Raw genomic sequence first — 16,286 nt, forward strand, 5'->3', positions numbered from 1 at the left:
TGTTTGAATAAACTGTGCTATACAGGTGCAAACGTTTTATCTTTTTATACCTTTTTTTCTAGGCATTCTGCAAATTTCAGCTGCTTCAGTAGCTTCTTCTGTTTGTTGCTGAACCGATTATCCTGTTCTGCACTTGTTCCCTGTAGGAAGAGAAACACATTTTAATTATAAGTTCAAAGTTAAATTCCTACTTTTTATCAGCTAATAATGGCTTATGATCTTCAGTCAAAATAGGTAATCAAATAAATAGAAACACCATAGCTAATATTCATAGGTGCAGAATGTATACTTTTCCCCCAATGTAGCTGACATTTTGTAAATTTGTATTAAAAAAATCACAAAATACACGCTCACTTTAACAAGTCAAACATAACAGTACATAGCATAAAGCTAACACCTCTCCCACAACCAAGTTTGATGTTTATCTTGTTATACCTTTTTCTATGCTAATAGACTTTTTTTGTTTACATGCAAAGGCTTTTTTTAAATGCAAACACATTGAAAAACTTAGTATGCTTAATATACTTTCAAACAAGACCATTAAATTTCATCTGGGTCTGAAAGCCAAGTAGCACTTTTGCAAAATACTGTGGCAATTCATATAAACGGGGGAAAGGAAAAAAACAACACTCTAGGCCTGTATTTCATAGCTTTAAGAATTTGGATCAACTTTATTAAAAAAAAAAAACAATATCAGACCTCACAATCTACAAAACGATAGACTGAAATAATTGGTATATTCACCATTTAAATCAAGTATATTGGATTTTCCATGTAATATATGTTCCTTGAAAAATAGCATCAGTATGGTTGCATAAAGAGATGACTATTAATTAAAATAGTTTTAAAACATTAAAAAAACAATTTGGAATGCTTGAAAAAAACACAGGTTTACCTTAAAAACTTAAATTTCAGCGAAGATTTTGGAGAAATTTATAAATACTACATTAGACATCAAGTAATCACTAGTCTGTGTTTTGTCCTTACTACTGGCCCAATTAAATATGGAAATAACTGGCCATGTGATATGAAATCTTATTGGTTCATTGAGTTGGCCACTACCTCTTGGGAAATGATCAAGAAAATTTTGTTTGGGAAGGTAAAGTACCTGGATTAGAATCCCAACTCTGCCATTACTTAAGACCTCAAAGAAAGTTATTTAAACTCTCTGAGGATGTTTCCTTACAGGGCTGTGTATGTCAGAAATGACGTATGTAAAGTAATTGGCAAGTGGCAGAAGTTCAACAAACAAAAGCTATCATTTTTATCTTAACTGAAAATTCAGTTTACTGATTGGTACTGTACTGAAGAAAGATAACTACAATCTTTTAATGCAGAACTTCAATCCAGTCAACTCCTCTGAGGAATTGTAGGCAGTATATAAAAAAACTGCCCGTATTTCTTCCAGATTGATACCAACACCAAAAGCAAACTTGGTTTTTAAATTTATCAACTACCTTGCTCTTTTTCTACTGGAACTCGTTTGCATGGGAAATAAAAAAAACATCAAAAGAATTTAATTTTGTTTCAAAATATTACATTTGGACCACAGGAAAAACTTGAGTATTTACTACATAACTTTGATAGAAACTACAAAATGGAGAGTTCATCAGCAGTGTAAGAATTTGATAAGCTCTCTCAATTGAAACTCTCATTGCGTAAACATAATGGTATATTGTTTGGATAACCTAAGAACAGACGAATAACTGGCTGTTTTAAGTCAAATGCATGGCATAATATTGCAACTTTAAAAAAAGCTGGCACATTTAAAGCCAATTACAGAATTTCAACGCGGGTTTTGGAGTACCCAGAGTATCTGAAATCAAGAGCGGGTCTTCCCCCTCTTCCAACTTTTCCTTGAAACACACACACAACCTACGTGTTACACACGTGCTGCAGGGAGTGGAAAGAGCCAACCTACACGACCCAAGATTCTGACTTAAGACCAACCGACCTCTCTATGGTCCTTTCCGCGTTACAAGAATTTGCAAACTCTAACCCTACGAGTCACTTCCCACCCGTTTAGACCTCCACTCGGGGCTCACTTCCGACAAGAGCGGGGAGAAGCAGGGTCCGGTAGGCGCCTAACCAAGCCTGGGCCTCGAGGACGCACTGCGGCCAAGCAACTTGCCCGCCGGCGGGTGACAGGCGCGCGGCCCCGGGAGAACCGAGCTGAGAGGCACCTTTTCACCGGCGACTTCCCGAGTAAAACGGGGGGCGAGAACGAGCGGGAAAAAGAGGAATCGATTCACCCCGTGCCCCTGCCCCCTCCACACGCGCAGGCTTTTCGTTGCACCCTCTGCCTCCGAGAGTCTCAGATTCAAACATCCCAACTACCTATTACCTGAGTTCCCCTCCCCGAAGGGAAATCGAATTGGGCGGGAGCTCCCGCGAACTCTGACCCCGCGCTTTCGCGAAGGAACGGGGGGGAGGGGGGCCGGCTCCCGCTCGCCTTCCGCAGCGAGGCCGCTTCAGGCAGTTCCCGTGCTCCATCACGCCCTCCCGGAGCAGCACACCCCAAACCCTCCTCTCCAGGAGCCTCCAGCCGCCGGGCACTTCAGGGCTTCCCTCCGACCTTTCCCCAGGGACTTCCTCCTCGCGGCTCCGCTAGGCCCCAGGACCCGGCGGCGCGCGTGGCTCAGCCTGCAGGCCCCGCCAAATAGGCGGGCGGCGAGGTACCGCTCCGGCCCCTTCCCGCCGCCATTTTCCGGCGACCGTCGCCGCCGCGTACGGAGAACGATCCCGGAGGAGGAGACTGCGCAGGGGCGCACCGGTCTCCGCCGCAGGGCAGGGGGAAGAGTCCGCTAGCACCGCGGATCCACGGGATCTTTGAAACCTCCCCTCGCTGGCCACCCCGCCCTGAGTTTAATCTTCCTGCCGGGCCTTCCCGAAAAGTCCCTCACCTCACCCCAGGTCCCCGCGCTTCTACTTACGCGGAAGAATCCCGCGTCCATTTTGCTGCCTCGCTCGGAGATCGCTCCCTATCCCAAGGTGCACCGCGCCGCCGCGACGGAGGGCGGGACCGGCAGGGAAAGCCGAGCGCCGGGACGCAGCGCGCGCCGCTCCACTCGCCCCTCCAAGCCGACACGAGGCCGCGCCTGCTCAGTGAGGGGAGCGCCCGCCACGCGTGCGCACGCGCACCCAGGAGGCGGGCTCGAGGCTCCCAAGTAGCCAGTGGGGAAGGAGAGCCTCGGTATCGCAACCAATGGGGGCAAGAGAGAAAGTGGAGGGTCACCCCGCCCTGCGAATCTTTTGTGGCGCGTGATCAGCCTTGTACGCGCAGTGGGACTTGACCCATCCTTCGACCCGTAGTGGGGGAGGCCTCCCGCCCTGGGGGCTCCTGGGAGTGATCGGAGAGAAAGGCTGTTACTTCGGAGTGACGCTGGTTAAGCGGTCCGTGCGCAGAAGAGACGCCTGTGGCCTCCCGTCATTATACAAGTGGTTATTGTATTGGGTTTACGAATTTACCAGTTATTAAGATCGGCTCTAAAAAAATAGTCGAGCTCTTTAAGATGAATGAAATGTGCGTCTGGCCCAGTTTCATGGGTTTCCCCCTATTTCCACACCACTCAATTGGTTATTGGAAGAAGCTGGAAAATAGAGTCTCGAGTTTCGTTTTCGGCTGCCAGGGAACCACGCTTACGGGCAGGAAGCTGATAATGCAGTGGCTCAGCCTAAGCAAGCAGCGGGCCTCCAGGCCACGCCTCACCTCGGAGCCTGCCTTACTCGGCTGTCGCGGCCTCCTGGGGCCCTGCCCCGGCTGCGAAGGCATCCAACGGTGGACGCATGTTGCCAGGAGTCCACTGAGCGCTTTGTCTTTCTCTGTGGGAAAGCACGTGTCCCTTCTCGGGCCGGTTTTGTGAAGGACCCCCACCCCCAACGCACACGTTTGCCCCCCTTTCCTGCCTTTTCCTCACACTTGCCACACCCGAAACTATATGATTTGTTTGTTCACTCTTGTGGCCGAACGATTTGCCGACGACTTCCATGTATCTCGAGCTCCGACGTCTCTGCCGAACTTCACATTTGTGGAGGCAACTTCCTGCTTGCCGTTTCCACCTGGACGGATGTTACAGACTCAGCATGACCAGGAACTGAACCCCTGAATCCTCTCCGTCGGCCCCCAGCGCCCCCTCAACCCACCTGCTCCTCCCAAAGTCTTCCCTGCCTCAGTTGATGGCGATCTCCTTTTCTTTAGGACACCAGCCTTGTTATTCTTGACTCCTCTTTCTCTTACATCCCATTTGCAAACCGTCAAGAAACCCACCATGCTGTAATGCTGGAAGGCTCCAGGCAGACCCCTGGAACCATCATGTCGCCTCTGGAGGAAAGCCCCGATTTTCCCTTCAAAACCCCAAGCCGGTCTGAGAATGGGAAGGCAGTTCTCGGAGGCGCTGACCTGCTGCCTTCTCAGACCACGGGTGCTCTGATAATAAACGCTTGTTCCATGACCCACGTCCTGGGTGGGTCTATTGGCTGAGCAGCGCAGGCCGCACGAGGCCCTGGACTCGTTTGGCCTCCAGTTTCACAAGCTCCCTAAAGTCAGGGCTTTTCGTTCCTTTTTGTTCACCGATATGTCCCCAGCACCTAGAACAGTGTCCGCCACATAGTGTAGGTTCAGTAAAACTTGCTGAATGAACAGAAGCTTTGTTAGAGGGTCAGAGATGGGGAAGTGACCGGTTTCTACAGGATCAGCCACTTGACCAGACAGAACTATGCCCCACATCTCACTGACAGTTCTTTATGGTTCTGGTCAATCATTCTATTTTATCCTTCCTTCCCCATCTCTGCTTTTTTGCGGCCAATCCTGTAAATGCCGGTTTTTCCTTATGGTTCTGTCATTGACTCTTTTCTATTTTCCTTTGACAAAGATGACCTATCTGTTCTCTCTTGGCTTCAATTACTATTTCATCCCCCAAACCCATGTATCTCAGGCATAAATCTACTCCAGACCTATATTTTCAACTTCCTGTTGACATTCACTTGGATTTTCTCCTGTAGGCGCCTCAAATTCAACATGTCCCAGGGCAGCCGATTGGCTCAGTGGTTAGAGCGCAGTGCTCATAACACCAGGGTCACCAGTTCGATTCCTACATGGGCCAGTGAGCTGCGCCCTCCACAACTAGATTGAAAAACAATGACTTGACATCCTGGAAAAACACACTGTTCCCCAATATTCCCCAATTAAGAAAAAAATTCAGCATGTCCCAAACTCAATGCAACGTCTTTCACTTGCTTCAACCCTGTTTTCCCATTCTCAATGAATGAGCCCACCCTGTCATCATCTTCCTCACACTCTACAACCACCAAATCTTGATTTTTTGTCTCTCTTAACACTTAATATACTTGTCAACTTCCTTCTAGGCCCTTTGCCCCTATTTTAGGTAAAATGGATTATTGTCTGCATCACTGTAACAACCTATTAACCATTTTCCCTGCCTTCAGGGTCATATCTCCACCTTATATCCAAAGTGATTGATTTTCTAAGATGATAATCTTGATCCTTTCACTCCCCGACCTCAAACCCTTCAGTGGTTCCCCATTGTCCTCCTGATGAAGCCCAAACTAGTCGCTTTGACTAGTTGAATGAACTAGCCCTTTATGATTTGTTTACTGCTCCCTTTTTCAGACACATCACAGGGACCAATGCTCTCCTTCTCCCCATCTCTCCTCACTTCTAAGCTGCAGCTACACTGAACTACCGTCTAATTGTGACCATGTTAGGTTTTGAAAGTCAGTTACTTGCCTATATGTTGGTAAGCCTAAAGTGACTGAGAGGTGACTCAAATGTCACCTCAGACAAACCTTTTCTGATCAGCCTTTTAATACCAGAAACCCATGCCCCCTCACTCTATCCTACCTTGCTTTATTTGTCAGCACTTAATAGTACCTGACATTTGTTAAGCCATATTTAGGCCAGGAGCAGAAACCTTATCTTAAAAGCCATCTTGTCTTGATCCTGTCTTGCTTTATCTCCTAGGGGCCAAGATCAGCAGGCCTGGATGGGCCTGGGCTGTCCGGATAGCGACCTGGGGCCAGGGTGTGGAGCTGGAGGGCTTGTTCATGCCCTGAAACCTTTTGTCAATGAAAACCCCCTGAAGCATTGAAAGGAGAACAGCCTTGTCATCCAGGGTGTCATGCGGGGTCTCAGCTCCCACTCCCGCATAAGGACGCAGGATATGGTGAGGCCAAAAGGAACACCCACGGAGCCATAGATAGGGGAGTCATACCACTATATTCTTGCTGGCGGCTGGGTTAGAGACACAGGAAGCAGGAGCCACATGATCTGCAACCTGCCATCCGCTTTTCTGCCAACCCACCTCACTTGCTAACTGCAATCCGCCCTCCGCTGCTTGCCAGCCACCATTCCACGTGAGGCCGAGAGCCTGGAAACTGCACTCCTGGCTCTGTTCCCCACAGCCTCGTTTACCCTCTCCTATAAAACTCCATACCCCTCTTTGCTCAGAGAGGTTATGGTCTTTTCTAGCCTGACCTCCCGCAGCTCAAACACACCAAATAAATTCTAATAGACCAATTTTGGTCTCCTGCGACTCATTCCTCCTGGCCGTGCCTAACAATCTTGTTATCTATTTTGTTTACATGCTTACTATCTTTGCATCCATTTAAAAAACAAAGCTCCATGAGAGTAAGAATCTTGTCCATCTTGGTTACCATTAAAGCTTCACTGTCTAAAACAGTATCTAGCCCATTCTTGAAGTTCAATAAATATTCGTTGAATGAATGTACGAATGAAGCTCAGTCACCAAAGGTACGTCTGAGTGTTCTTTGAATGTTATAACCACTGATTCTATCAAAAAGAGTCCATATTGAAAAATTTGCGGAAGCAGATCAGCCTCTTCCCTACTCGGCAGGGAAGGTATCTTCAGACACCATCTCCTGCTCACTGTGACAATGTGCAGATCAAAATAGGTCTTAAAGCCAATAAGCAATCCCCAGTGCGCCACCGGTGGCACTTTGCTAGGTCTGGTCTTCAAGTCCTCAAATAAACTCTGAGCCTCAAAAAGCTAATACACATCCAACCTTAGTGTTGATCCTTTAGGCCAGGGGTGTCCAAACTTTTTTCAATGTTTTTCACCAAGGGCCATATGTGGTAAAATACACAAACAGCCGGGCCACTCACTCGAGGTGAAGGAGTATTGCCTCACTTGGTTTATTTAAGTAAACTAAATATATTTTTGGAATTTGCTGCGGGCCAATTAACAATGGATTGCGGGCCGCAGTTTGGACACCCCCTGCTCTAGGCAAAGACTCAAAGGTGTCTCCATCTCAGCAACCACTTTTCCTCATTGCTGTTGATTGCTGTTGATGGCATAGGTGTTTCACCTGTTGCCCTATTCTCCCTGTCCTTCAGAAACACTCCTACTGAAAATACACATCTCATAGGCACGTGCAATGTTTGTAATTTTCTCATCACTTTCAGCTTTTGTTGTCATCTGCACTTTTGATGCTGTCGTTTGCCTCATCCTTTTAGTTCTTCTGTTGTGTTTCCTAGATAAAAATGGGATAAACAATCTTTGTAAAATATCTTGAAAGCTAAGCACAAATTTATCAAACAATCTATGGGCTAAAAGAATCCAATAGTTGAAATAAAGCTGGTGCATTTTGCTCTGGAAGGTATCTTTGAGCACACCAGTAAATATATTAGTAATCAATTACTTTCCCCCCCTTCTTCCACCTCCTCTCCCCCCACTCCAGTTCAAGCTGTTGTTTCCCAGTAGTAATCTATTACTTAATAACAAATTACTCCCAAAAATTTAGCAACTTAAAACAATAAACACTTGTTATACCATTTCTGAGTATTAGGAGCCTGGAATGGCTTATTTGGGTGGTTCTGACTCAAGGTCTCTCAAGAGAATGACTCCAGTCAACTGCAACTGGGAGATCTGTTTCCAAGATGGCTCACTCAAATGGCTATTGGCAAGAGGCCTCAGCTCCTTGCCACACTGATCCCTCCATAGGGCTGCTTGGGTGTCATCATGACACGGCAGCTGGCTTCCCCCAGATCAAATGACCCCCAAGGAGAGCAAGGCAGAAGTGACAGTGTCTTTTATGACCTGACCTCAGAACTCATACACCACAGTTTCCACATTATCCTATTGGTTACACAGGTTACTCCTACTCAGTATTGGAGGGGATTACACAAGGGTGTGAATACTAACAGCTGAGGATCACTGGGGGCCATACTGGGGGCTGGCTACCACAGTATTTGTAACTGAAAATATGTACGTATAGGAGCTTGCATGCTTCCAGATTTAGAAACGACAGTATTCTTTCTCTCCCCTCAGGACCTTTGCACATATTTTGACCCTTGGTCTGGAACCACTGTTCCTCCCTTCCAGCCCTTCCTTCGACTGTTCCATCTTGCCTCTTTACCCTTAACCCTTTAACTGGCTAGCTCTGATTCTTTCTTTAAGATGTAGTTTACATGTGACTTCTTCCAGGAAGCAGTTCTGGTTAGTGGGATTCAGTATTTACCATCTGATTACCCTGGGCCCAGACCTCCCAAAACAGGAGCCCCATATTCCACTTATGCTTTCATAGTGAATTTTCCACTATATTTTAATCATATATATATATATATATATATATATATATATATATATATATACATATATATGTGTATATATATATGTGTATATATATATATATATATATATATATAATAAAATTCCTAGAAGAAAATATAGGAAGAAAGTTTACCAGGAGTAATATTTTTACTGGTATATCCCCTTGGGCAAGGGAAGTAAGAGAAAAAATAAACATATGGGATTACGTCAAACTGAAAAGTTTTTTCACAGCAAAGAAAACCATCAATAAAGGGATCCTACTGAATGGGAGAAGATATTTGTCAATAATATATCCAATAAGGGGTTAATATTCAAAATTTATAAAAAAACTCACTCAACTCAACTCCAAAAATCCAAACAATCCAATTAAAAAATGGGCAGAGGACACGAAGAGGCATTTTTCTATAAAGGACATACATATGGCAAACAGACATATGAAAAAATGCTGAACCTCACTAATCATCAGAGAAATGCAAATAAAAGCCACAGTGAGATACTATCTCACACCTGTCAGAATGGCTGTCATCAGTAAATCAACAAACAACAAGTGCTGGTGAGTATGTGGAGAAAAGGGAACCCTGTGCTCTTCTGGTGGGATTGCAGATTGGTGCAGCCACTATGGAAATCAGTATGGAGGTATCTCAGAAAACTTAAAATAAAACTACCGTATGACCCAGCAATTCCACTCCTAAGTATCTATCCAGTGAAATACAAAACTCTAATTCGAAAAAATTTATTCACCCCTATTTTTTGGGGGGGAAAGGGAACAAGACTTTATTGGGGAACAGTGTGTACTTCCAGGATTTTTTCCAAGTCAAGTTGTTGTCCTTTCAATCGTAGTTGTGGAGGGCGCAGTTGAGCTTCAGGTCCATTTACTGTTGTTAGTTGCAGGAGGCACAGCCCACCATCCCTTGCGGGAGTGGAGGAATCGAACCGGCAACCTTATGGTTGAGAACCCACTGGCCCAAATGGGAATCAAACCGTCAGCCTTCGGCATTAGGAGCACGGAGCTCCAAATGCCTGAGCCACTGGGCCAGCCCCTGCACCCCTGTTTATTGCAGCACCATACACAATAGCCAAGACATGGAAACAACTGAAATGCCCATCAGTAGACAAATGGATTAAAAAACTGGTACATTTATACAATGGAGTATTATGCAGCCATAAAGAAGAATGAAATCTTACCATTTACGATATAGATGGTCCTAGAGAACATTATGCTAAGTGAAATAAGTCAGACAGAGAAAGACAAATACCATATGATCTCACTTATATGTGGAATCTAAAGAAAATAATAAACGAATGAGCTAATCAGAAACAGTCTCAGAGATATAGAGGAAAAACTGACGGTTGCTAGATGGGAGGATGGTGGGGATGACGGCGAAGGTGAGGGGATTAGAAAGCACAATCCATAACCACAAGATTGCCACAGGGATACAAAAGTCAGTTTGGGTAATATAATCAATAATGTTGTAAAGATTTTGTAGGGTATCCGATGGACACTTGTCTTATTAGAGAGACCACTTCAGGGATGGTGTAGATGCCTGATCACTGTGCTGTACACCTGAAGCTGAAGTTGAATAACAATGAATGTTAACTATAATTTCTAGGATTTTCTGAATCTCACACTTTCCTAGACTAATAACAAAAGTCACTAGATGGCGCTCTACCTTCTCAGGATAGCATATCTCTTTCATTGGCCAGGACTTGTGTATTCGAAATAAGTAAACCATCACAAGAACCTGTGGTTTGATTGGTTGTTTTTTTACTGAGCCCTCGCTATGTGCTCAGCATGGTGTCTTTACGTGTAGTAAGATAGACAAAGGGAATTTAAGACAGTTCTCAGGGAGCGTATAATATAGCCAGAAAGATAATAGCGAGGGACATGAAAGAAAAACGTAACTGCTTCACTTTCCATTCCGTAGAAAGTCTCCCACAGATGTTCAGGCATTGTGTTGGTGTATTTGTAAAATAAGGGCTGGAAGAACAAGAGTAATGCCCACCAGATGGGGAAGGAAGAACCATAATTGGGAGAACTCCCTTTTCCTGTCTATGTTCTCTTGTGTTTAGATGACAGTATCTTTTATGTAGGACCTCATAATAATAGCATTTACTATTTGGGGGGTATATTGTGTCAGGCATTATGTTAGTGCTTTAAACACATTAGATAATTCAATCCTCTCAATAACACCTAGTACTTTGATGTGTTGAAATCTTAACCTCCAGTCCCTCATAATGTAACTGTATTTCAAGATATGGTCTTCCAATAGAGAATTAAATTAAAATGAGGTCAGTAGGTAGGCCCTAATCCAATATGACTGGTGTCCTTATAAAAGGAAATGAGGACACAGACACACATACAGAGGGAACCATGTGAAGGTGCAGGAAAAAGACAGTCATCTACAAACCAAGAAGAGAAGCTTCAGAAAAAACCAACCCTGCCAATGCCTTCATTTCAGACTTCCGGTCTCCAGAACTGTGAGAAAATAAATTTCTATTGTTTAAATCACCCAGTCTGTGGTACTTTGTTACAGCAGCCCTTGCAAACTAATACATACCGGTAGGTGTTATTCCCCAGTTTGGAGTAAAGTGAGGTCCAGGAAGGAGAAGTTAGTTGCCTAAAAGCACACAGCGAGCATGCAACAGAACTCACTTTTAGGGTTTGGGCCATTTGCTGAGGGTTGAGACCACAACATTACAAATGGTTTGACATTCAGTAGGTGTTAAGCACATGGCTGGAGGAGGAAATGTAGACAGATCTTATCCTACTGGTGAATGAGTAAACAAGGCTTTCATCATCTGTGCCCAAACCCAGGTGAGACAAAGGGAAACAAAAAGGCCTGAGTCAATTTTCTTCACCTTCCGGCGCAGGACCTTCTGGCAGTGGTGGCCATGAGTGGGCCCTGATTCAAATCATTCTTGACTTCATTTAAAATGAACAACAATTCTTGTTACTTTCAGTGGTCTTTCTTTTTTTCTATTTATCTCCCCCACCCGAATTCCCTACCTGGCCAAGGTCCTTATCACATTGTCTGGTAAATGCAGGGCTGGCTAGAGACCAGACACAGAGAACCAGTTGGCGAATATAAATTTGGATCACACACCTTCCCATTTGGCCTGGTGGAATTACTCAGGGAGTGTGATCCAGTGACTTATGGGCGATAAAGACCCTTCTGCCGGGTGTAGAACGTCTGAATATATGAAGTATGACTTAAAGTTTCAGTTCTAGCTCAGGAGGGTTATTTACATTCCAGAGAGCGTCACCACATCTTATCAACAAGTTGGGATCGTGTAACTTACAGGTCAAACCTACCACCTGATGAGTGGGGGTGGTAGAGCCAGCATGTGAACTAATCATATCTAGAATCAACATACTAGGTAGGGCTCACTAATTGCATATAGCCAATCATCTACAGCAAGGGTGTGAATAGCACCACCCTGAGGGAAACCATTCACAGAAAGGGGGGGGGGCCTTTACTTGATACTACAGAGAATAAGAAAGCTGAGCTTTCATAGTTCCATGACACCTGTTCCCACAGCAGGAGTGTCTGTCATTCCTCCACTCTCCTAAAACCCAAGCAGCGGCTGGAAAAAGAGTGAGGAGCTTCCACACCTACAAGGCAACTAGTGGACCATCATAGACATCCACCTAGAGATTAAGATATTGTGGCCTTTAACCCCACCCCCAAGAAGTATGTAAATGTAGTATGCATTAATAGGAATGTTAGTCTAGAATAGGTAGATTAGATATTGGTATTGGATAATCTTTTGTTGTGTTAAATACTCCTATTATTAAAAATATAAATTTTTTTTAAAGGCTCCCTCTGGTCTGTTTCCATTTCTCATGTTAAAGCCGTCAAGCGGACGTGAGACAATTCACTGTACATCTTACGCTCTGCAGCTCTGACACCCAGGACTTGTCATTCTTTCCTAGAAGCTGACTTTTCACTTCCTTTGCACATTTAAGAGACTCTCAGATGTAGAATACATCAAGCGTTTACACATTATCTCCCCACACACAACTGGGCAGTTCTTCCTGCTTCACCCCAAATTCCTCAAAATAGTGAGGCTGGGGAGCCAGATTTCTAAAATGCATATTCTTGGGCCCTACCCCCAGAATTGTGATGTCTGTAGGATGTGGGAATCTGCATTTTAAGTAAACAGCCCCAGGAAATTCTGATAGGGAACCTTATGTTTGGAAACAATTTTGATTTTCCACTAAGACCCCAAGAGCTGATTCCTAAAGCCAGAATCTTCTGCTTTACGCTCTGAGGATAATTTATGTCCCTTTACTAGTTTTTCCCCTGCTGAATCTTTACAGACCTCCACAATGAAAAGCCAATGTTTATCATGTCCTCCAATGGCTCCTTCAATATATACCATCCCTCACCCTCTACTCCCCACCCCCACCCAAACTTTCTCTTCTTGTGGAGTAAACACAATTCCCCAGGGTGGTTCTGGAGGGACTGCCAAGCTGAGCCATCGAAGCTCCCTCTCTCAAACCTCAGAGTTAAGAATGGGGGCCTCTGACCCCAGGTAATGGAACCCTCACAGTTGCAGACTACCACTAAATGCCTCTCTTTGGCCACAACCCCTCAAAACTTTGGGCAATCTGCTGTTGGTCCCTGACAGGACCATTGTTACCTATGGGAAACACAAGAGGTGAGGAACAGAATGAATAAAATGACCCACCATAAGCTCCAGCTACCTCTGGGGTTGTCCTGATAAAGGGGGGTTACCGACTGATTCTTCAGGACCTAGTTTGTTAGGGTCTGGTCTTTTAAAAGTTTGGGCATCAGTTCCAGCTCCCTGAGACCTGGCATCTCAGGTCTGAGCTCCATTTGACAGTCTTGTTTCCAGGAAAAGCCATGGTAGCTTCTCTTTTTCTCTTCAGCCCTCAGTGGTTTCATCAATAGCAATATTGTTTTGGTGGTGGGGGGGAGGTTAAGAGTTCAATGTTGCCTTGAAGCCCAAGGTTATTTCTCCTTGATTATAAATCCTTCTTACACCAACATGATTCCAGTATATAGGAATCTCGAAGAATATTCTGCCACCTTGGTAGATGGTTCTCTGTGATCACTCTGGTCTGAACTGAAGGCAAAGCACGTATTTCCCCCTAAAGGACACTTGTGAATCCGGGCACGTGCATTGTGTCTGCCATGAATATCTGACCTGAGAGGCCGTCCTCCTGGGCAAAGAAAGTATTTTGGGCTTCGATCTACAAAAACTGAATGGCAAAGGAGAGTAGTCACATTTAGGTCTCTTGGGTTATTATAAGGATTGCTAAAGAAAATTAGATTTTATAGATAATTTAGTTAATAGCATATGTCAAAGTTTTACTACAACCTGGTGGCAAGAGAAAGGCTTTTCATAGGTTAAATTTTTTAAAATGCTCTATTATGGAAAAAAGAAAATGGATAATCATTGTTGTAAAAGATAAAGAAAAAGGGACTAGGTCAGGGTTACTAAACTCTTGATAGAAGACTCTCAGACTCTCAGATAAAAGTCAGTTGGGTTGGTGAATAGCTAGTCTCCCAGAAGAAGTCTTAATTCTATTAAAATTCATCAGAAAGTTATTTAAGCATTTTTTCAGGAATCTCTCTCTCTCTCTCTCTCTCTCTCTCTCTCTCTGTCTCTCTCTCTTCTTTCTTTTTTTGCTTTTTGCCCTAGAAGGAAGCTGAGAATTATATTCCACAAAAACATTTTTCCCCAGATCAGATTTGGGACAATTTATCTTTTACAATGAAATGAGTTTATATTTGTAAAATGTTCAGCAGAGTGCTTGGTACATACAAGGTGCTGCAGAAATGTTTGACAGAGGAGAGACAGGGAGAGAGAGAGGGAAACGGGCAAAAGGAATTATTACACTTCCTTTCAATGTCTCGGGACATTCATTGCCTTGCAGGCCCTGTCAATGATTATCCAGTTCTTTAGAGAAATGTACTTTTATTTCATTTACTATTGATTATAACACTTAAAAACTCTGTAAGGCTAGATATTAACTTGTAGAAAACTTAGAGCAATGCAAATGATTTTTGTCCAATAGCAATGCAAAAGAATTTTATCTAGTAGAAAAGACAACCCCAAACATAAGTTTCATTGCCCTTTGAACATTAATCCCTTTTCCTTTTCCTTTTTTCTGATTTTCAGTTTTTTATTCTCTCTGTTGGGATTTTATCTATTGATTTGTTTTTACATCCACTGATCATTTCCTTGGTTGTATCCAACCTAATGTTAATCACATCCAGAGCATTTTTGATTGCAGGTACTGTATTTTCAGTTTTGAGATTCTATTTGGTTCTTCTTTTACAGTTTCCAAAAAATCTCCTAAAATTTTCCATGTCTTCAGCCACGACGTACAGCTTTTCCTGTAGATCATTAACACATTTATCAAAGTTATCTCAAATTCTTTGCTAATTCCAATGTTTGGGTCATTTGAAGGTCTCCTTCTGTTGACTGCTCTTTCTATTCATTACAGGTCACAGATTGAGTTTGAGCCAGGAAGGGAACCTCTCTTCTAATACCTGGCTGTCATCAGACAGAGGGTTTCATATCACTAGAGACCTGAAGGTCAGTCTGATTTCTACCTACTTCTCCCAAATGTGGGCAGGCAGTCAGAGCCCAGGAGAGTAGTATCTGCTGAACCACAGCAGTCTGCTTCTTTGTCAGGAAAGTTTCTGTGCAGGGAATGGGTGTCCCGGGACAAAGGGCTACAGAGCTGAGACAATGCCCCTGCTGTGTGCCCCCACTCAGTGGGCCTGAGACGATTCCTGGAGACATTTTTGTTGGGTTACTGCACACCCACGAATAGCTGCTTTAAAAAGGGAAAAGAACAAAACTTGACAATTAGAGGATTCTTTACAAAAGGCATTTTAAAACTAACAGATACATAGATGCTCCTGTTCCTTCTTGCAATAGACTCTAAATTGTTCTCCCAGCCTCCAGTCTCTCCCACGCCAATCCATTCTCCACATTGTAGCAGGATAAATCTCCTTAGAGCACAGATTTGATCTTGTCACTTCAATGCTCGAGCACCTTCCTTTAAAATAGCCACGCCTTGAAGATCCTGCAGAATGGAGCCTCCCTTCTCTTCCCAGCCCATCTCCCACTGCTCCCTTAGACAACTGCTAAACTAAAGCTCCTCTCTCCAGCAGGTCTCCCTTTACCTCTCTTTCTCCTCCCACTTTTTCCCTGACTCACTTTTACTCAATTGTTATCACTCTTAGTTTAGATACTATTTCTTCTGGGGGCCTTCTTCCCTACTCACCAGCCTCTGGACTGAGCTAGGTGACCCAGCAAGAGGCTCACGTAATACCTTGAACTTCCGATCACAAAAATAACAGTTATTTGTTTAATTGTTCGTCTTCCCTGCTACACAAGTTCTTCTGTGAGATCAGGAAGAGACAAAAATGTCTGTTCCTTACCACTTCTATTCAAAGTAGCGCTGGAAGTTCTAGCTAGAGTAAGTAGGCAAATTGTAAAGGAAGAAGTAAAAGATCTCTATTCACAGATGACACGATCTTATATGTAGAAACTCTAAAGATTTTACAGAAAAAGAACAAAACAAACACACTTAGAGCTAATAAACAAATTCCGCAAAGCTGCAGGATACAAAAGCAACACACAAAAATCAGTTGCATTTCTATGTGCTAGCAATGAACAACCTGAAAGGGAAACTAAGAAAGCAAGGCCATTTAC

At 43.9% G+C, this 16,286-nt stretch overlaps 1 protein-coding gene across 15 annotated transcripts in view; it reads right to left on the bottom strand.

The window, feature by feature from the left end:
• SRRM1 (serine and arginine repetitive matrix 1) overlaps positions 1-3,131 on the bottom strand; it is a 28,762-nt gene extending 25,631 nt beyond the window's left edge. For all 15 annotated transcript variants that reach the window (XM_081057401.1, XM_081057404.1, XM_081057400.1 and 12 more), the window contains exons 1-2: positions 2,934-3,131; positions 51-140 (exon numbers count right to left, since the gene is read on the bottom strand). In XM_081057401.1, the coding sequence (XP_080913527.1) occupies positions 51-140; positions 2,934-2,954 (111 nt within the window). In that variant the 5' untranslated portion in view covers positions 2,955-3,131. The remainder of the gene's footprint in view (positions 1-50; positions 141-2,933) is intronic.
• Positions 3,132-16,286: the final 13,155 nt, after the last annotated feature.

Source organism: Rhinolophus hipposideros (genome assembly GCF_964194185.1).
Source record: "Rhinolophus hipposideros genome assembly, chromosome: 8".
Lineage (NCBI taxonomy): Eukaryota > Metazoa > Chordata > Mammalia > Chiroptera > Rhinolophidae > Rhinolophus > Rhinolophus hipposideros.